A 21,845-nucleotide genomic window follows, 5' to 3' on the forward strand; every position below is an offset into this window, starting at 1 on the left:
AGGCGTAAACATGTGAGAACAGCTGGAGGACATGATGACAGCATGTGATCAGCGTATAGCTGATGAGAAGCAATCCCAAGGTTGCCTATGAACAAGCGGGAGGGAAGCTGTCACAATCAAGAGGACAGAATGTGACATATTGTGCTTAAGAACACAAGGATGACAAAAACGAAACTGCATAGTTTCTGATCAGAAACGTCAGCGACAGCTGTGATTAAGCCTTACTGTGCGTTGGCACCACATCGCTGAGATGATCGAGGTTGCCCTTTGGAACAATCACTATAGTGAACATACAGCAGCTGAGCTGTGGGAGAGACGTAGAGTCTGAGCTCACACACTGGGCACAGCAGGTGGGATGCAGCATCTTACTCTGACACATGAGGGGAAGGAAAACTCCTAAGGAGCACAAACTGACCAGATCATCAAATATGTGCCTGAAGAGAATGGGTTAGTTTTAGCTCGTTCAAACGATAAAGTTGTTTGAAGATGAAAAAAGGAGATGAGCTAGGCTCGCTGTGCCCTTTTATGGGGCCAGGACCCGCCTAGGAGGCGGGCGTACACAAAAGCTCTTCAATGATTGGTTAAGGGGATGGGATTAATCCAATAAGCAATAGCTCAAAGGGTGGAGCTATACGAAAGAGAACATAACATCCTCATTAGCAATGAAACACAGCCTGTATATTGAATCTAGCTGTTGTCACAAAGAAATCTTTCTTAATAAGTCACAGACTCTCCATTATTATAAATTACCCTAGAAAATGTTGTAACCCTCCCACTGTCCTAATGGGTGTGACCCCACGAGGAAAGTTGACCACTGAGCAGGGTTGATGGTTTATCCCTTGGGTCCATGTGGCAGGGAGGAGGTGGTGCTCACTCCTCACCGCTGCCACATGGACCCAAGGGATAAACCAGCGATGCTCAATGGTCAACTTTCCTCGTGGGGTCACACCCATTAGGACAGTGGGAGGGTTAAAAACAAGTCAATAATCAAATACCTACAGAGACGGTGCTTTCCATAGAACAAGTGAGGATGGATGTGGATCTCACAAACAATTCTAACCTCTTCACTCCCTCAGTAAATGGCACATGTGAGCTACTTACTGGTCTACTGCACTTTGGTTGACTAACACAAAACAACATGAGAACATAAAAAACTGTAGGGAGCCTAAGTCACGCTTATCTACTTCTGGACCATGGGACCCCGGAAAACCGATAAAATGAATGCAAGTCAACGGGGCTAAAAATGCAATTTTCTAACTCTGCTTGTTATGTGCCATGGATTTCACACATGATTCATTTTAAAAACGCAGTTTGATACCAAGAAAGTGCTTACTTTTGATCGGGGGGAAACATTATGTTAGGTTTTGTGTGAAAATCAGTCCAAGACTACAAATGTGCTTCACCAAAGTGATGTCATCGAACCAGACATGGTGGAAAAACAGGGAAAGTTTAGCGAACCTCAAATCCTTCCTTAAGAAGGAAAAACCATGTAAATCTGGCCATGTGGAAAGCAGCAGCTGCAGTAGGGGAGAAGAGATTCTGTGGTGACGTATGTGACGTGCCGATGTCTGATATGTTGTCATGCTAATTCCGAACATGCCGATAAACCTCAAAGTACGTGACTTGGGTGGGTATGTCATCATTAGTTTTTTTTTTAATTGCAGTGCAACATATGTGCAATCCAGGGCGTAAGACAAAGCAGATTAGAAAATGGCTCTTTTAGCCACATTGACTTGCATTCACTCTTCTGGTGACTCATGATCTGACCGGAAGGGGAGGAGACTTAGGCCCCCTATAGCACCAACTGCTGGTAGAACTTTGTATTACACAGCATGGTGGGGCTTGACATTAATTGCATTAAAAATAAGATTTGAGTAAATGTACTATATTCCTTGGTTTTCCTCTTTTTAGGGATAGTGATAATCATGTTTAAATGATATATACCACTATAGCTGGTCTCCTGCACCTTGCTGAGGTCAACAGGTACTCCATATGTTTGGTACATTATGGAGGTGCCCTAAGGACTAGGACATGTCTTAGTATGATAACGACTTGTCTCAAAAATGTTCCCTCTTGTTCTGCATCAGTCTCGCAACTGGGAGGTGATGAATGATGCATCTTCGGTTACTGGCTCTTCTTTGGACCTCAGTATTCCTGGTATCTGTGAGGGTTACCTGATGAAGAGAAGGAAGTACCCCCTCAAAGGCTGGCACAAGGTGAGAAGCACACCTGCTTTACCTGTGGAGCAGCAATAAAGCGGTCAGAAGCTAGCAGCTGAGCATGCAGCTCTGAGGGTGCTTCTGCAGGTAAAGAGTTTGAGACGGAGCAGTGGGAGAGCATGCTTTATTGATAAAATACTTTTCTGTGCATTTCAACAGGTTTCATGTTGAACCCATTTCAGACAGCAAATTAAAAATGTGTGCTGAAGTGCATGTCTGAACAAAAGTCTACAACTGTTTTTGTGTCACTGATAATTAATAATGATGTATCATTAGATGCACGCGTGCGGTTGGAAATGAGCAGAACTGTCTTTTTGCTAACAGAACTTGAAATACATAAAAATGTCAAAAGAAATAATGAAATTAATAAAGAAGCTTCCGCCAAGTGGTTTTTTTTAGGTTAGGGTTCTGAAGATTACGTCTGTGCAGAAGTCCTGAACTTGAGTCAGTGGCCTCTGTTTGGAGAAATGGCTTTTATGTTCTTCAGGATGAATGAGCTTGTGGCTAAAGACCAAATCAAGTCTGGCAGGAATTTCATGGACACGGGCTTGAGTGAAAGTGCATAAATTCATGTTTCGTAATCTTCAAATGATTGGATGTGTGTGTGTGTGTGTGTGTGTGTGTGTGTGTGTGTGTGTGTGTGTGTGTGTGTGTGTGTGTGTGTGTGTGTGTGTGTGTGTGTGTGTGTGTGTGTGTGTGTGTGTGTGTGTGTGTGTGTGTGTGTGTGTGTGTGTGTGTGTGTGTGTGTGTGTGTGTGTGTGTGTGTGTGTGTGTGTGTCTCCTGATGAATTTGCTTGTTTTTCTTAGAGATATTTCCTGTTGGAGAAAGGAATTCTCAAGTACTCAAAGACGCAGCAAGATGTGAGTCATCATCAGAGCAGCTGCCTGATGCCTCGTATACAGATTTACTTTTTTTTCCTCTTGAGTTAAGAAAAGAAAATGACATTTTTCCTCTGTCCTGGTGGTAAAGATTCAGAGGGGGAAGCTCCACGGTTCTCTGGACATCAGTATGGCGGTCATGTCTGTGAACAAGAAGTCCAAACGCATTGACCTCGATGCTGGAGACAATCTTTATCACCTCAAGGTGTGTCCTTGTGTCTTTCAGAAGATGTTTGCTGAACATACCATTTAAACTATTTTATATAAATAGTATGCATTTAACATTAAATGTTTCCTCTTTCCTTTCCCATTTTAGGCAAAAAGCAGTGACATCTTTTACATCTGGCTGACGAAGCTGTGTGCCCATCGTGTCTTTAGAAAAAATGAGGCAATGAGCGTCCATCGTGGTGTCCTACACGCTCTGTCATTGGGCCAGAACACGCTGCCAGCTGTAGCCAGTCAGCAAAGCAAATTGATCGTCAGTATTAACTCCCACAGATCAAATGATGTGCTTTGTTTGTAAAAGGCCGTTAAAATGTTTCAGGCTAACGTTAAGAGAAAATATTTTCAGCTGCCTGCTTTAATCACAGCAGTTGCAAAGCAGGTTACACTTTTAGAAATCATGTGCTCATGTGTAAAAAGCTACAGGCACTGTCTATCGGAGCTGGTATAGCAACGGGATGCCATCTTGAATGGGTCCCCATTCGCCCCAAGGGCATTTATTTCTATTGAGGAAGGTGTTTACCCAACTAAAAAACTTTCAGTTCAATTCAAGTTTATTTATAAAGCGCCAAATCATGACAAGTCGTCTCAATGCACTTCACATAGTAAACATTCCAATACAGGTCAGGTCATTAAGCCAATCAGTAAAAAGGTTCCTATATAAGGAACCCAGCATGTTGCATCAAGTCACTGACTAGCGTCAGAGTCTTTACAGCTCATACTGAGCAAGCATGCAGTGACAGTGGAGAGGAAAACTCCCTTTTAACAAGAAGAAACCTCCAGAGAATCCTGGCTCAGGATAAACAGCCATCCTCCACGACTCACTGGGGATCGAGAAGACAGAGCAGACACGCGCGCACACACACACACACACACACACACACACACACACACACACACACACACACACACACACACACACACACACACACACACACACACACACACACACACACACACACACACACACACACACGCACGCACGCACGCACGCACACACACACACACACACACACACACACACACACACACACACACACACACACACACACGCACACACACACACACACACAGGTTACATTGTGATTTCTTAGTAAATTTTTCTATTAGGTGAGAGATAAACTTGTATTCATCCTAGTGGATCTATAAACGGGTAAACTAGTAGTAGCACATTCAATGTCAAAGCAGTGTGCTAGCCGATGGCCCCCTCCATGAGGCCACCACAGCTCAGCAGAACATCATTGTAGCTTCTTCTGGGGAGAAAAACACTTAAAGAAAAAATAAAGTTAACAGCTGAAATAGCAGGAAATAATATAGTTAAAGAGCAGATTGTAGAAGAAAGCAGTAGAGTGTGGAAAGTGGTCAGTGTGTCCTCCAGCAGTCTAAGCCTATAGCAGCATAACTACAGAGATAACTCTGGATAATCTATCCTATTTAGATGGAGGCATGTTAGAGACAGGGCAAGGGAGAGCCGTCTTTACCGACTGTACACTCCACCTCCCTCTACTCCCCCACTTGTCCAGATCTAGGCTAACATCAGAACCACAGGCCCATCCTAATATGCATTTTCACAAAGTTTTTTTTATTCATTCATTCATTCATTCATCATTTATTTATTTGTGTGTGTGTGTGTGTGTGTGTGTGTGTGTGTGTGTGTGTGTGTGTGTGTGTGTGTGTGTGTGTGTGTGTGTGTGTGTGTGTGTGTGTGTGTGTGTGTGTGTGTGTGTGTGTGTGTGTGTGTGTGTGTGTGTGTGTGTGTGTGTGTGTGTGTGTGTGTGTGTGTGTGTGTGTGTGTGTGTGTGTGTTTGGCATGATGGTTTAAAGACAAACATAAATAAACAGAATAAATAAAATTAATTGAAATATAACATTTCAACAGGTAGGCTAGACAAGTCAGCAGTGACCTCTACTCAAGGCCATAGATTTGGCACGGACGGAGGCAACGTGTCCCCACCAACAATTTGACCGCCGCTGCAAGCCATTCACCGTGTCGTTACCCTAGAGAGGTGCAGAAAGGGTTCAATGATGTTCTCCTCTTGAGTTCTACCTCCGTAATGCATATGGCCAGTGTGATTGGCTGTCCCGTGAGCCAAATATGCTGGTTGTTAATAGCATCATAGCTTGATGGAAAACTTTCCAGTCATATGCAAGACTTGTGCACTGTAAACAATTTTTTGGAATGTTAATGTCACCCAAGAAAATCATCTAAAATGGGACTAAATGTATTAGTTAAATACTGAAATAAAGAAAAATGTGTTAATTCTACCCATTTTATTTAACTGACAAATAGAACAAGCTATGTCTTAACTTTGAATATAAGTACTATTTGCAAACATATATGTGGTATAAATTAACTAAGTAAATAGTTACCTCGATTTTATTGGGTAGTTTTTATACACAAAAAATGGGCATAGTTGTCTACTCTGTTGACTCAAGTTGGGTTTGGAGAGCGAGGAACCATCCAATATGGCATCAACGCTGATATACTGTCAAGCAGCCAATGGGGCATCTACATATTCACGTCTATGCTGTGTGACTTTTGCAGAGGATATGCTATGCTAGCAAAACTTGGTGGTGATGGCTTCTCTCTGAACATCCAGAGGACAGATAACCCCTGGCATCCCTGTGAGCCAGCTAAAAGGCCCACAGAGGTGAATCTGAAAGCTGATTGGTTAATGAACACGGCTCCCTTTCTTTTCAACATAGCTATCAAAAGCCCACTCTATAGGCGTATGGGCCTTGGGCAGATTAGACCCCCTCTGGCAGCACGGAGGCAAAATCGGATTTGACAAAATAATGAAAATCCAGACCGGTAGAGGACATGCTGCAGCCAAGAGAAACGTTCCCCAAACAGGAAAATAAAATCTACTGTAAGTCAGTAAATATAATTTCATTGGACTAGCATCGTTCTATAAGTTAGTGATTTTGATCACGTTCAGGCCAGCAGAGAAGGCCTTGCTGGTGCTGATGTACTCTACTGATCATTTGAAAGTTTGCTTCCTCAACATCCAAAAACCCTTTTAACAGCAAACTAAAAACCAAACCTGTCATTCACATTTAGGCCTGGCTGTAAATAACACATCTGTGTTTGAAAACACTAGTATGTTATTAAGGAGTGATTTCATTTGGAGTTTACCATCTGCTGCTCAAAAACATGTTCCTGCATTACACCACCAACTTCTGAGCATGTTTGGTCTCCAGAGGTTTCCACCCAGTTGTGTTCTGATCAGTGTGTTTCTTGTGTTACCTGTTGTTGCTCTTTAGAGTCCTCATTATGCCAGCTCCGCATCCACATGCCATTCTGAGATGGTTAGCCCCACCCAGGTCACTTCTCATCCAGCCGTAACCAGCAAAGTGTCGGCTTGGCTGCAGCAGACCCATGACATTGATGCAACCTCCAATGGTGAGGGAGCTCTTAGGTTAACATGGGGTTTAATAGCAGAGTTCACCTGTAATCAACAAGGTCCGTGCTTATATTGGGATACAAACGTGACCTCTGACCCAATCAAATGGTGAGCTTTGAACTGTTTTATTCACTAACCTGTAATTTTCCACTCACTGTTGATCAGACCTTGCTCGCAGCCAAGCAGAACTGACAGAACTTGCTCAACTGGTCCAAAGACTCCACTGGCTGGAAGGAGGCTTCCCAATCACAAATACTGATCTGGAGATGAGGATCAGCATGCAGGTGAGCAGACGGTCAGAGTACTGTAAGCTGTTTTAGATAAATGCAGGTTAATAAAGAGTGTGTGTGTGTGTTTTAAGAATATCACCCTGGAAAAACCAAAGAAGAAGACTGGAAAGTTCATTGGTCACTCCAGGACTTTGTCTCGTGTGGAAGCTATGGGTGGGACGGTAAGACTTTTGACACTCAATAGACATGATTTGTGCTTTTGTTATTAATATTATTAGATTAGTTTTGTGTTGTTGCTTTGTGCTGATGAGTGGTTTGCTGTTAAATGTGTTGTTTTTATTTCTGATAGTTTTTAAACCTGAGCTTCAGCTCCAGAGAAATGAACAAAAGGAAATGTTAGCTGAAGTATCTAGTCAGTCTTGTTAACATTTCACCCTCCCACTGTCTTCATGGGCGACCGCGCCAGGAAAGCTGACCATTGAGCAGGATTGATGGTTTATCCCTTGAGGTCCATGTGGCAGGGGTGAGGTGGTGCTCACTCCTCACCCCTGCTCTGTGGATAGCAAATCACTGGTGTCCATCAATCCCCAGTTTACCTCTAACAGTGAAGTCGGACAAAAACGCGGAGTCAGCCGACAGAGAAAGTTACGCTAATAAAAGAGAAATAGCCAAAGACTGCAAAAACATTTGGGTTTCTAGTTCTCCTTTGCCGCACACTGGAGCTACCGGTGTTATGCAGAGAAAAGTTATCCTGCCTGCTCCATCACATGAACACGCATTGCTCACAGTTACATATTGAGGGAGTAAACGACTTGAAATAAGAGCAATGGTGCTACTTTTAAGTATTTCACAATATAAACAAGTTTTTATTCTGTGTACTTGAAATGTTAAACTGAAAGTGAAACTTAAAGGACAGTTTGGATGTGTTCTCCTTATTTTAATGCTTTTCTGGTCGAAACAGGAGCAAAGGAGTGTGATCTGAACATCCCTAGTGGAGTCCGTCATGGATTAAGGGCCATTCGGTCTTTGTAGCACGGTCTGGTTCACATAGTCAGAAGAAAGATGGAGATGTTCCTACTGAGGGTACTACTCCACCAGGGAAGGGGATCAAGACCTCCAACTCCAAAGCCATGGTTCTCAGAATAGAATAGACTATTAATCCCTTAGTTGGGAGATTAACTTGCTAGAGCAGCACATACACACAGAGAAAAGAAAGAAGAAAAATGTTACAGATGAACACACACAGCAGTAAACTATGATTGTAACCTTCAACCACTGACAACAGCAAATGAAAAGAAAACTTGGGTTCCAGAAGTATGCAGCAAAAGAGACACAGACACACTAATCTAACATCTGCTATTGCACAAGGGTTACAACACACTGAAATGCAGGGGGGGGGGGGTTTGCCAGTTCTGGGTCTCTTGGGCAGAGGTATCTAGGTGCTGCTAAGGAGGGAGCAGTAGGTCAGCATGCGGGTTGGGGTTGAACTGCTCACACAGCACTCACTTTACAGGTTGATCTACATTCCAACCCTCACCAATGGCCATGAGCTTTAGGTAACCATCAAAATAACCAGATTACAAATACGAACAGCTGAAGTGTTTGCTCCACTAGGCTCCACCTTGGGAATGAGGTGAGGAGCTCGGGCATCTCTGGAGTCCTGTGCTGCTGCTTCTCTACAATGAGAAGAGGAGAGAGTATAAGAGGTTCAGGGATACAAATCCAATTCAAATTCAGAAATACTTTATTAATCCCAGAGGGAAATTCAATGGTCAGACTGGCCCTTAGATGCCTCTTGTGGGATTGTGGGAGGTGGTTAGGACATGGCCTGTTGACAAGAGGCTCCTGTGTCACACACACACACACACCAAAAGAAGCTGTATTAGTCTAGCCTATAGGACAACCCAAGGGACCGCAGGAGGAGCTGCAGAAGTGTGATGGTTCCTTGCAAAGCATATCAGTGACTCTGGCCTGGAGAAAGATGAGCTATGACATAAGCTGCCTTTGTGATGCTGAATTCTTTGTCTGTCATTCCTAGTTCACATCAAGCCACTTGAGTACCAGCTGTGGCTCTGGATTGGGTGCATCGGTTCAGTCCATACCTGACCATGTTTACTCCCAGCTGTCAAACCCTCAGGTCACTTCACCTGAAGCCAAGAAGCTCCACCAGGACATCTGTAGTCTGTCTCAAAGGGGTAAGATCTTCCCAGTGGCTCCAGCTCAGACTAAAGTTGTTGGCTTATTGTTTTTAACTAGTTTACATTTTCACAGCTGTTTAGGTGTGTGTGTGTGTGTGTGTGTGTGTGTGTGTGTGCGCGCGCGTGCGTGCGTGTGCGCGTGTGCGTGTGCGTGTGTGTGTGTGTGTGTGTGTGTGTGTGTGTGTGTGTGTGTCTTACTGACTAATACTCATGTTACAGTTCACTCTTCTCTGAAGGCCATTCATGAGGTTCTGACTTTAGAGAGAGAGAGACTGAGGCAGGCATGGGCCGGACCCGACCTCAGACAGAACACGTCTGAGCAGCTCGCTACTCTGTGCACCACACTGTCAGAGGTAAGAACTCATGCTGGGTAACATGGAAACCACAGTGCCCCTCCTCCAGACCCTGATCTGATCTACTTCCCCTGGGACTTCAGACAGATTAGGGTTTCTGGTTCAAAACCTGTTGTTGCTTCTGCTCATTAGTGGTGATCTGGGAGAACAAAAGAGGGCCAAGCCCTAGCAGTCTGTGTGTGAGGAGCATCGTGAAACAGTTGAGCAGGTCGGGGCTGTTTGTAGGGAGGAAAAACCTCACAGAGGACACACCTTAGGTGTGTGTGTGTGTGTGTGTGTGTGTGTGTGTGTGTGTGTGTGTGTGTGTGTGTGTGTGTGTGTGTGTGTGTGTGTGTGTGTGTGTGTGTGTGTGACTGAGAGGCAGGCTTTTGCTTGTGACACAAACCAAGACAGGTGTGTTTCCAGACCTTTTTACTGGGAGTTCGTATGGAGGTTGGGTGAAACCAGTAGGGAGTGACCTCCTAGTGACTGAGACTAAACCAAGTTCTCTGGAATCAGGCCTTTCAGTCATGATATTGTATGTTTGATTTTGCTGCGTCTTCCCTACATGGAAATTCTGTATTTACCTGCATGCCCATGTGTGTTTATGCATGTGTAGCTTGACATTCAGTCCCATCTTACCAAAGTCCACTCATTCTCGCTGTCCTCTGACTCTACTGAAGAATCCTTCTGCACTGTCCGCCCAGACCAGGTGTGTACTGCTTTAGTCCCAGTATCATCTGAATTGTTGCATTTAAAATCACAATGTAAAATCTTTCTTTGACATAGGTTTTCCTTTTTATAGCATGACACGTTTGGGCCAAATCACATCATCTACATTATAGTCGGTTTCTTCACTGGTGTTTGGTGTTTGAGATCAGTCACTTCATATTCTAATGAAAGTAAACTCATCGGGAATGGGGTGGCACCAGAACTTCTTTTTCTGGAGGTGTTGGCTTTTCATTGAGGGTGCTATGAGATCAAAGATTAAGTTAATTTCCCATTAGCTGATTATCTTTTGTTTAACTCTGTAAAATCCTCCGTCACTTCCTTAACATACTGTTGTAAACTTCTGTCTGTAGCACAGAGCTGCTGTTCCGGAGTTGCCGCTGAGTGGGAACAAGAGAAGAGTGTGTGTGTGTGTGTGCGTGCGTGTGTGCGTACGTGCGTGCGTGCGCTCGGGGATTTCCGCATTCCTGAGAATGTGAACACTACATCGCTCGTGCTAGACAGAACCCACACCATACAGCCTGACCAGACCCCAACCGTGCCGACGCTAATGTGTAGGCGCCATTTGAGTCCAAGTGGGCCCTGTTCCGTGCTTCCATTGTCAAGGCGGCCAACCAGAGCTGCGGCCGTGTCGTAGTGGCAATCCCTGAACCTGCTGGTGGACACTGGCGGTTAGGGATGCCGTCAAGCTGAAGAAAGAGTCCTATTGGGTCTTTTTAGCCTGTGGGACTCCAGAGGCAAATGATGGGTACCGGCAGGCCAAGCAGAATGCGGCCCGGGTGGTCACAGAGGCAAAAACCCCGATGTGGGAGGAGTTCAGTGAGACCATGGAGCAAGAATTCCATATGGTTTTGAGGAAAATTTGGTCCACCATCCAGCGCCTCTAAACAACACTATTTATAGTGGGGATGGTGTGCTGCTGACCTCAACTTGGGGCGTTGTGGTTAGGTGGGCGGAGTACATCAAAGACCTCAATCCCACTGGCACGTCTTCCAGTGAGGAAGCAGAGGCCGGGGACTTTGGGCTGGGCTCTCCTATCTCTGGTGCTGCCCAGAGTTCCACTGGATTGGTAGACCAGGGTGGTGATTCCTCTATTTAAAAAGGGGGACAGCAGGGTGTGTTCCAACTACGCGGGATCACACTCCCTGGTAAAGTCTAATCCGGGATTCTGGAGAGGAGGATACGGCGGATTGTCAAACCTCAGATTCAGGACGAACAATGTGGTTTTCGTCCTGGCTGTGGAACACTGGACCAGCTCTATACCCTTAGGGGGATCCTTGAGGAGTTTGCCCAAAAAATCTACACGTGTTTTCTTGATTTGGCAACACAAAAAAATTTCATTCAAATATGTTTTATCTGCTGTGACCATTAATCCTCTCAGAACCCATTAAAACCTGGATGGTGGGAGCTTTCTACAGCTGAATGAAGATGAGACTGAGATCCTCATCTGTGCCCCAGCCAAGCTGGTTCCCAAAGTCAGAGACTCTCTTGGTCAGCTTGCTTCTCACACTGTCTCACAAAAGTTCGAAGTAAAGCTCTGTTGCTGCTGTCTGTGTCCTCTGCTCAGAGACCAGCCTCAGCTCCCCACCCAGATCAGAAAGCACTAACTACTCTATTTGCGTGGATTTCTGATGTGTGTTGGAAGCCAACTTCACTCAGCTTGGCTTAGTGCTTCACTGCTCAAAACCTTTTTGAATTTTAGTCGTCTAAAACTGACTAAGACTAACTTAGATGTCCGCCAAAACAACAGTGATTTCAATTCAAGTCGAGTTTTATTTATACAGCCCATATATATGGCAACAGCCATTACCCCAAAGTGCTGAACATTGACATAAAAAAGCATTAATAACATAAAAGCTGTCCGGAAATTACAAGAACAAAAATAAAATCTCAGACAACCAAGATGAAATGCAAGTAATAGGAATATAAAACATCAATGAGATTAAAAGCAGAAAACAAAACCGAAAGCCTTAACCCTTACCACTTGGTTGTCCTTGCAATGCCAAAGCAGACAGATGCGTTTTCAGACGTACTTTGAAAGAGCCCAAGGAATCAGCTGTCTTTGCATCCAGGGTACACGGTTCCAAAGGACGGGAGCCATCACGAAGAAGGCTCTAGCAACCTTAGTTTATAGCCGAAATCTGCATGTCATTAGTAGATGGAGATCTGCCGATCTAGCATCCTGGACGGGACACGTGATTCAATCAGGCTGCACAGATTTGAGGGAGCCAAACCATGCAGACATTTAAAAACTAGCAGCAATATCTTAAAATCAATCCTGAACTCATCAGGAAGCCAGTGAAGATTTGCTAATACAGGGGTGATATGATCTTGTTTCCAGATCCTGGTTCTGGTCTATAGGGCCTTACATGGGCAAGCACCATCTTACATTGGTGATCTTCTCAGTCCCTACACCCCCAGCAGGTCCCTGAGGTCCAGTGGTCAAAGCCTACTGGTTGTGCAGCACCAGGCTAAAGGTCAAAGGTGACAGATCATCTGCTTCTGTGGCCCCCAGACTCTGGAACTCTCTCCCCCTGAGCCTGAGATCAGTGGACTCAGTGGTCTCCTTTAAAAAGCAGCTGAAGACTCATTTGTTCAGTCTTTGTTGTGACCTACAGAATCCTGAGCATCTTCTAACCTCTGTTGCTGCAAGAAATGAAGAGAGATGACTCTGAACTTTCTCATAAAGTCCAGCAGTATGGTTATATCCTGGTGCACTCTTGAGTATTCATAATCTCCCATTGTCTCCACCCTCGCCCACTGATTAAAATTATAGGAGTCAATGGCGTTGTAGCCATCATGTTGCCACAGAACCTCTGAAAGCAGCAGATGCCTTTTACAGTGGCTGGAGTCTGGTGATCTTGCATTGCCTTCTGCTGATGATGGGTTTGAATGCACTGGGACATGTAGACATGGCTTAGCATAATCCTGCTGATCTGAAGGGACTGGCCTGGATATCGTTGATCTAAAATGGTACTCTCCAGTGTCTGACTCTATTTTATTTGACTAGGAAAGTACTCGTCTGTCCTCTGTGGTGCAACTGAATGTACAGAAACTCAAATGTTTGTTGAACAAACTTGCATTTACTTTTTTTGGTTTTCATTATGTATAAATGCAGCAAAATACACAAGATTATATATTATATTAGATATTTATTTATTTATAATTATTATATTAGCTTATTGTTATTACTATTATAGTATTCTGGAAATTAACTCTGCTCAAAAATAGCTTAGCTAAGCTTGAAGGGATGGAAAAGGTGTTCTAGCAGCCCCATGGCTAAAAGTTGGGAGTGCACAATCTCTACTCCCCATTTACAGCAACTCCTGTTGTTTTGGCTGTCTTGGTTTTCAGTGATCTCCTGTTCTCATGATGAGTCGGAGAAGACATCTCTATATTGTCTCTTATCTGCTTCTACTTTTCACCCTAAGCATGTTTTAAACTAAGCCTCTTCTTATTCACTCTACCTCTTCCTCCTTAATGGACTTTTGTCAAGATTTCAGCAAGAATTTTTGTTCTTAATTGATAATGGGACAACACTCAGATGAATGATGGCTTCTGGCAAACTAAAGTCATGCCACATGTGGTAGTTCTCCTAATGAGGATGAGGAATCAAGTTACTCATGAATGAGTTACTAAAGCCATAACATGAACAGTGATGGGCTGCTTGCTAGCTGGCACGTGTTCTCTCAGTAACGGAGTGTAACTGAATGTTTCACTGAAATTCATACATTTTGTGAGTTTAAAACTTTTTTAGTTTGTGCTAATTCACAACCAAAGTCATATTGAAGATGTAAACTAGTTTCTCTTAAATCCATTAAAGATCTATTGATCCCTATAAAGAGGAACTTGTTATTTTCTTTCACTTCCTTCCAGAAGACTCCATCTCTGGACCGCCACAGTCACCGTGCTCCCTCAGTGGCAGAATCCATGGCGGAGTATTATGATGCCAGTGAGGTCATTGTATGTGAGACCTCATCAGATGCTGAAGCTTCAGATGAGTCTGGTCTGAGTGACATCACTACTACTAGCAACTCTGAGCCTGAAGAAGGACCCAGTAAGGATTTGTCTACCCTAGCATTCGCAGAAATAACCTAAACACTTGTGGATGTTTCATTTTACAAGTAGAACTGTGTGTGCGCGTGTGTGTGTGTGTGTGTAGCTGCCGCAACTGTCAGCTATAGAGCAAGTCTAAACAGTGCACCTGAAAAGCCCACCCCAGTGCGCACCGATACTGGTAATGCAACACAGCGGGTTCATTTAGTCCAGTTTAAACAACGTAATACCAAAACATTTTAAAATGATGTTCTAGGTCTGTTTGATCTTTTTTTTTTTTTGTGACCCAGGTCGCCGTAAGACTCTCCCTGCCCCAGGAGCAGACAACAGCCATATTGGAATTATGACCATCCTGTACAATAACATTGGCAAAGACCTATCTAGAGTCTCAATGCCAGCAGTTCTCAATGAGCCTCTGTGCTTGCTTCAGAGACTCAGTGAAGAACTGGAGTATCCCGAGCTGCTGGACATAGCCAATCACACTGACGATCCGTATGAGAGAATGGTGAGTTTGTTTCCTATCTGACTCAGATTAAAGTCATCAGAGATGAGGGGCAGTTAATGATGTTGGAAATGTCGGGGTTGTTTGCAGGTTTATGTCGCGGCCTTTTCCATCTCTGGTTATGCGTGGGCATCCTGGAGAAATCGCTACAAACCCTTCAACCCTGTTCTGGGAGAAACGTATGAAAATCACAGAGAAGACAGAGGATTTCGTTTTATAAGTGAACAGGTAACCATCTGTGGAAAAGTCACAGGTTTCTGATCTGCTGAAGGAAGTACTCCAGTTTTGTTTCATATTTTTCAGGTCAGTCATCACCCACCCATCTCTGCCTGCCATGCAGAGTCTGAAAATTTCACTTTCTGGCAAGGTAAGAGTATTAGCTGTGTTCTGATATTATCCATGTTTTGGTGGATAGAATCCATGATTTGTCTGCTTTTTAGATCAGAGATGGAAGAACAAGTTTTGGGGGAAGTCTGTGGAGATCATTTCTACTGGACTGGTCAATGTTACCCTTCCCAAGTGAGTCAGACTTTCACCCACATGTTTAGCTGTACTCTGATCTATGATTCTATCTGCAAGTAAAGGTGGCTAATCAGATTTTCCAGCAATATAAAATAATTTCAGTTGGTATAACTAAATTGGTATAACTAAATTGGTATAACTAAATTGGTATAACTAAATTGGTATAACTAAATTGGTATAACTAAATAGGTTGGATGCAAGAAAGTTTCCATTTTTTTAAATTCTTTTTTTGGAGCTAATCCATTTATATACCTTCAACGGTAATGTGATTTGACTATAGTGGGTGATGGTGGCACAGGAGTTAAGTGCTCGCCCCATAATCAGAAGGTTGCAGGTTCGAGCCCCGCTCAGTCTGTCGCTGTCGTTGTGTCCTTGAGTAAGACACTAAACCCCCTTTGCCTGCTGGTGGTGTTCGGAGGGACCGGTGGAGCCTGTCTACAGCAGACTCGCCTCAGTCAGTGCGCCCCAGGGCAGCTGTGGCTACAATGTAGCTCATCACCATCAGGGTGTGAATGTGTGTGTGTGAATGGGTGAGTGACTGATTGTGTTGTAAAGTGCCTTGGGGGGGTCCCAGGACTCTAGAAGGTGCTATATCAAATACAGGCCATTTACCATCGACTCTTATAAACAAAGAAATGTGAAAGTAAAATAAGTTTTAGGATGCACCATAAACATCAGGTTCATCAAAATTTTGAAAAGGTATATGTCTTGAGAGAGGAGTTGTACCATCAGGTGACCACAGGGAAGCATACTTCCTCTGGCCCTCAGTAGAGCATTGTGATGAAATGTTGATGAACCAGCTTCTGGGACTGACCAGTCATGACCATGAAGTGGCTGGTCACTCACATTTCTGTCAGAGAGCTGGGAACATTTAGCCAACCATACGCCATTGGTTGCAATTGTGCAGCTGGAATAGAATCACAAGACAGCTAGATGGCAAGCTACCAGCCAGACACGCTAATGGCTAATGTTTGTGTAGCTGTTGCCTCTTACTGCAGCTAACGGGTAGGACATTTAAAAAAAGTTGGGCATTTTGACATAATGTAGCGTGGTTAAACTACATACTAGAATTAACGCTGTTTGCTATCAGCTTTGTTAGATTCTGAAGATCAAACGAGTTAGCAAATAAAGCTTCTATCATATAAAAATATCTAGGATATTAATATACTCGATAGAAGTTCATACGCCAACGAGCTTGGTCTATATTCAATCCAAAGATTAATTTTTAATTCAAGACAATTAAATTTTAGCAAAAGTTTATTTATTGAATCAGAAGCTTAAAGGGATATTTGCTTATTCAATAACCAAATATACCATTCTGTGTTTTATTTCAAAGAAGTCAGGTTTCAAAAGATAAGAATTTATTACTAACAATTTTTTAAGATGAAAATTTGAAAAATGACCATTTATAACAGCTTGATATTAAAACTTGTTATGAAAAGCAAACCTGTGTCTGAATGAAAAGCTAAAATGAAATGCCAGGTTTGGATGCGTGAATGAATCTCAGAAGATTTCTTTCAGAGAGAGAAAGCGTTCTGGGTGAAAACGTTGGTTTGCAGCTAACTGATGTTTCTTAGAGAGAACAGCATCAGACGCCATCTGTCAGGAAGTCTACCTCACCCAGTTCAGGAGACCCTCTGTGGATGTGACATGTCAGGTGGAGATGATGTCCTCCGGGCACGAGGTTGGTAGAGGGACCTCGGTGCAACTCAATCGGTCCTGAGATGTCTCCGTGGGTCACAACGACTGATGAAACTATTTGAGTCTCAAAATCAATAACTCTGAAGGAGTTTTTGCGTCAGCTGGTTACAGGTGCGTCTATTCGGAGCAATTCTATCGGCATGACAGAACAGCTTAGTAGAGGCTTGGGCGGCCGACCCTCGTCCTCTGGTGGGTTCAAGAACTGAACTTGAGCTGCGGAGATTTGGTTTTAACAGAACTTCAGAACACGCCCTCTTAGCGTCAGTAAGCTCGTTGTTATGGAGCAAAGACATGTGAGGTGGTTTAACTTTACCCTGGATCCGGTCCTGCATGAGGTGTACACGTACCAATGACCTTCTGGTTACTGATCACACATTACTGATTATCATAAATAATAATAATTATTAACTCAAAGAATAATAAGTCATTTCAGTAATTAAATACATTTATACTGAACCAAGATGATTATTTATGATGATTGTAATAAACAGTAAAAGCAGTTTATTTAAAATTATTGTTTTAAAATCTTGAAGTGTCCTTCATCTTGGGATGGAACAGCAGCTAGATAAAGATGGTGATTAGCAGACATCCCGGCTCCTGATGGATAAACTGTGGAACAAAAACAGCTCGACCCAGCTGGGAAAGTGTAGCCTTTGGGTCACAAATATGAGGTCATTCATGTCACTACACTCTTACTGCAGCTAACGGGTAGGACATTTAAAAAATTTGGAATTTTTTACTTAAAGAAAACCACTGATCTGGGTTATGTCCTGAACCAGTTCCAGCTGCTTGAGCAGCAGGATATCAAAACTTTAAAATCCCAGACTAGAGCAAGATCAATGCACACCACCACCACCACCAGCAGCAGCACCACCACCACCACCACCAGCAGCACCACCACCACCAGCAGCAGCAGCACCACCACCACCAGCAGCACCACCACCACCAGCAGCAGCAGCAGAGTCTGCTTTTTCCAGTGTCATGCCAGGACATTTTCATTCGTTCTGAGCAATGGACGTCTATTTAATGAATATTTTTAAAAAAAAAATTTTAAAGCTGCTAAAATTTTCACTGATAGTTTTTGTCAATTTTATATTGCTTAATTTATTGTTTATTATTTATTTATTGCTCATTCTGACAAAAGGCATAAGTAAAATGTGTAAGATTTGGTCCTCCAATCAGCCTGTTAGCCCTTCTCTCAGGCCCTCTTGTCTGATGATGGTTAGCCTGTAAATAAGGATGTCTGATAATATTGGTCTACCATTAATAACGGCTGATATCCGCATTAAAACGTAATATCAGAAGATATCTGTTTTCAGGCTTTTAACGACACAACTTTTACACACATCAAACTTCAGCTATTTCTCAAAATGTCAAAATACAACAGATGTGAGGACAATTTTGAGATATTTTAGTTTATTTGGCACAACTTGTGAAGCAGAAATGTACCCTGTGCATTGAACGTATGCGGTCTTATCAGCACGTAGCTACTTGTAGCTATCCAGCTAACAAATGACTAAAACCAAATCAAGAATATTCACCCAAGGCTCGTTTTTCTTACCTGAAGATATTTCTAAATGTTTTATCATCATAACTGCAAAATACAGAAAGACATCTAGACAATACATGACTAACCATGAAGGTCCTGGAGAGACTTGTCTTAGCTCAGCTGAGGCCACGGGTGAGGATGTCTCAGGATCCCCTGCAATTTCCTCAGGAGTTGATGAGGCCATCATTTACCCACGGTAGTGAGCCCTTTTGCATCTGGATGGTGGTGAGGCACTGTGAGGATCACATTCTTTGATTTCTCCAGTGCTTTCAACACTATTCAGCCTTTGCTGCTGGATGAGAAGCTGCGGGGGATGGGTGTTGGTGACACATGGACCTCGGACTGCAGACTGCCCGACTGGCAGGCCACCTTTTGTCCACCTGGGAGACAACCTGTCTGCTGTGGTGGTCAGTGATGCAGGATCTCCACAGGAAACTGTGCTTTTGCCTCTCCTCCATCTTTTACACCACTGACTTTCAGAACCACTCTGAGTCACGTCACCTGCAGAAGTTTTCTGATGACTTGGCTGTTGTGGGGTGTATAAGTGAGGGAGAAAAGGATGAGTACAGAGCACTAGTGGATAACTTTGTGGAGAGGTCTGAGCAGAATCACCTGAGGCTGAATATCAGTAAAACCAGAGAGATGTTGATTGACTTCAGGAAGAAGAAGACACCTTCACAGCCACTACAGATCAGGGGGAGGACTTCAGGTATTTGGGTGTTGTGATCAGCAATGGAATTGATTGGAATTCGAAAACAGAGGTTGTATACAAGAAGGGAATGAGCCGACTCTATATTCCGAGGAAGCTGAGATCCTTCAACGTGTGCAGAAAGATGTTGGAGATCTTTTACCAGTCTGTTGTTGCCAGGCACCATCTTCTTTGCCTTTGTGTGTTGGGGCAGTAGCATCAGAGCCAGCGACACTAACATTCCTAATATGATCATTAAGAAGGCTGGCTCTACTTGGTTTCAGACTGGACACCTTGGAGACTGTGGTGGAGATGAGGATGCTGAATGAACTTTGATCTATCATGGACAATGACCAGTACCCCCTCCATCACACAGTAGACAGACACCTTCTCACGCAGGCTGTTACAGCTCCGCTGTCGAAGGGAGACAGGAAGTCTTTCCTACAATATGCCATCACATTGTACCATAGCAACACCTAAACTCTGGGTCATAATATACAGTTGAAATGCTTTGCATAGTTTATACATTTTGGCCATTTTATATTGCTTTTGTTTTTAACCGTCTTGATGTGAGTGATGCTGCTGCTACACTGAGTTTTCTTAATGAAAGCACAGCTAGCAATTTTTCTGCTGCCTTTGATCCACCCTGTTCTTCTGATAACGACCCAGATTCCTTAACTTCTCAGTTTAATGAGCACTGCCTCTCCATTCTGGACAACATCTGTCCTGTCAGAACCAGATCAGTTCATGCAGTGAACCCTACTCCCTGGTTTAATGACAGCCTTCGCAGCCTGAAGCGCCAATGCAGAAAAAATGAGCACTTGTGGAAGAAAACCCATCTCCACGTCCATCTGCTGCACCTAAAGGATCTTCTGACATCCTTTAACTCTGCAGTCGGAGACGATAAGGTTTCCTATTTCTCCAACCTGGTGTCCCAGAGCAAAGGGAACCACAAGGTGCTGTTTAACACCATCAGCAGCATCGTCTCTCCTGCCACTCCTACAGCCTCCATCCACTCTGTTACAGACTGTGAGAACTTTCTGTCTTTCTTTGTGGACAAAGTCAATAAGGTTAGATCTAGCATCTCTCCTTCAGCCTTATCGCTGCCTCTCCCGACTCCAACCAGGCCCATCATCCTGGATAGCTTTGCTCCTGTTTCTTTGCCTGAGTTAACCAAACTAGTTAACTCTATGAAGACCTCTGCATGCCCCCTCGACATCTTACCCTCATCTTTGTTTAAAAGTGCTTTTCAGTCCATCAGTCCCAGCGTGCTCTCTATAATTAATGCTTCTCTGGTTTCTGGTCAGGTCCCTGCTTACTTTAAGAACGCTTTAATCCACCCGCTTCTTAAAAATCGAGTCTCGACCCCTCTCTCCATAGCAGCTTCAGACCCATCTCTAAACTTCCGTTCATCTCCAAGATCTTGGAAAAGGTTGTGGCTAAACAACTCACAGCTGCTCTTGATGAACATAACATCTATGATAGCTTCCAGTCAGGTTTTCGTAGAGCTCATTCTACTGAAACAGCTCTTCTTAGGGTCTCTGACCCTCTGACTCACAGTGATGCAGGGGACTGTTCTGTTCTGGTCCTGCTGGACCTGACTGCAGCCTTTGACACTGTTGACCATCACCTGCTACTGGAGAGGCTGAGAGACTGGGTAGGCCTATCAGGATCTGCTCTGGAGTGGTTCTCCTCTTATCTCTCTGAGCGCTCCTTTTCTGTGGCCGTCCCCAAGTTTAGGTCCTCCACCACCTGTCTCACCCATGGTGTCCCACAAGGTTCTGTGCTGGGGCCTCTACTCTTCCTCCTCTATCTGCTTCCTCTTCAGCACATCCTGAGCTCCTTCGAAGGACTCTCCTACCATCTTTATGCAGATGACATCCAACTGTACATCTTCTTCAAGCCCCATGAGATGTCTAAACTGCAGCTGTTACACACCTGCTTAGACTCTATCAAAACCTGGATGGTGGGAGCTTTCTTCAGCTGAATGAAGATAAGACTGAGATCCTCATCTGTGCCCCAGACAAGCTGGTTCCCAAAGTCAGAGACTCTCTTGGTCAGCTTGCTTCTCACACCAAACCTTCTGTCAGGAATCTTGGCATGACCTTTGACCCAGCTCTCACCCTGGACTCTCGTGTCAGTTCTCTTGTTGGCTCTTCCTTCTTCCATCTCAGGAACATTGCTAAGCTGAGTCCCATTCTGTCCCGCTCTGAACTTGAGACAGTTCTCCACACCTTCATCTCCTCACGCTTAGACTACTGTAACTCTCTTTTCACGTGTCTGAGCAGAACCTCCCTGAACCGTCTACAGGCGGTTCAGAATGCCTGTGCTCGGCTTCTGACCAAGTCCTCCAAACACACCCACATCACCCCGCTTCTCCTCCAGCTTCACTGGCTGCCAGACAAATTCAGGGTTCATTTCAAGATCCTGGTTCTGGTCTATAGGGCCTTACATGGACAAGCACCATCTTACATTGGTGATCTTCTTAGTCCCTACACCCCAGCAGGTCCCTGAGGTCCAGTGATTAAAGCCTACTGGTTGTGCAGCACCAGGCTAAAGACCAAAGGTGACAGATCATTTGCTGCTGTGGCCCCCAGACTCTGGAACCCTCTCC

At 44.0% G+C, this 21,845-nt stretch overlaps 1 protein-coding gene across 5 annotated transcripts in view; it reads left to right on the forward strand.

Annotated features, from left to right (window-relative positions):
• LOC107391826 (oxysterol-binding protein-related protein 7) overlaps nt 1-21,845 on the forward strand; it is a 40,288-nt gene that overhangs the window by 9,598 nt on the left and 8,845 nt on the right. For 2 of the 5 annotated variants that reach the window (XM_015969277.3, XM_054741911.2), the window contains exons 3-18: nt 2,088-2,216; nt 3,027-3,080; nt 3,190-3,303; nt 3,415-3,576; nt 6,585-6,723; nt 6,890-7,008; nt 7,086-7,175; nt 8,993-9,149; nt 9,372-9,505; nt 10,104-10,196; nt 14,090-14,270; nt 14,376-14,450; nt 14,560-14,774; nt 14,862-14,999; nt 15,075-15,138; nt 15,212-15,290. In XM_015969277.3, the coding sequence (XP_015824763.3) occupies nt 2,088-2,216; nt 3,027-3,080; nt 3,190-3,303; nt 3,415-3,576; nt 6,585-6,723; nt 6,890-7,008; nt 7,086-7,175; nt 8,993-9,149; nt 9,372-9,505; nt 10,104-10,196; nt 14,090-14,270; nt 14,376-14,450; nt 14,560-14,774; nt 14,862-14,999; nt 15,075-15,138; nt 15,212-15,290 (1,943 nt within the window). The remainder of the gene's footprint in view (nt 1-2,087; nt 2,217-3,026; nt 3,081-3,189; nt 3,304-3,414; nt 3,577-6,584; nt 6,724-6,889; nt 7,009-7,085; nt 7,176-8,992; nt 9,150-9,371; nt 9,506-10,103; nt 10,197-14,089; nt 14,271-14,375; nt 14,451-14,559; nt 14,775-14,861; nt 15,000-15,074; nt 15,139-15,211; nt 15,291-21,845) is intronic. The other 3 variants (XM_015969278.3, XM_015969279.3, XM_015969280.3) reach the window with 3 other exon arrangements.

Source organism: Nothobranchius furzeri, chromosome 18 (genome assembly GCF_043380555.1).
Source record: "Nothobranchius furzeri strain GRZ-AD chromosome 18, NfurGRZ-RIMD1, whole genome shotgun sequence".
NCBI lineage: Eukaryota > Metazoa > Chordata > Actinopteri > Cyprinodontiformes > Nothobranchiidae > Nothobranchius > Nothobranchius furzeri.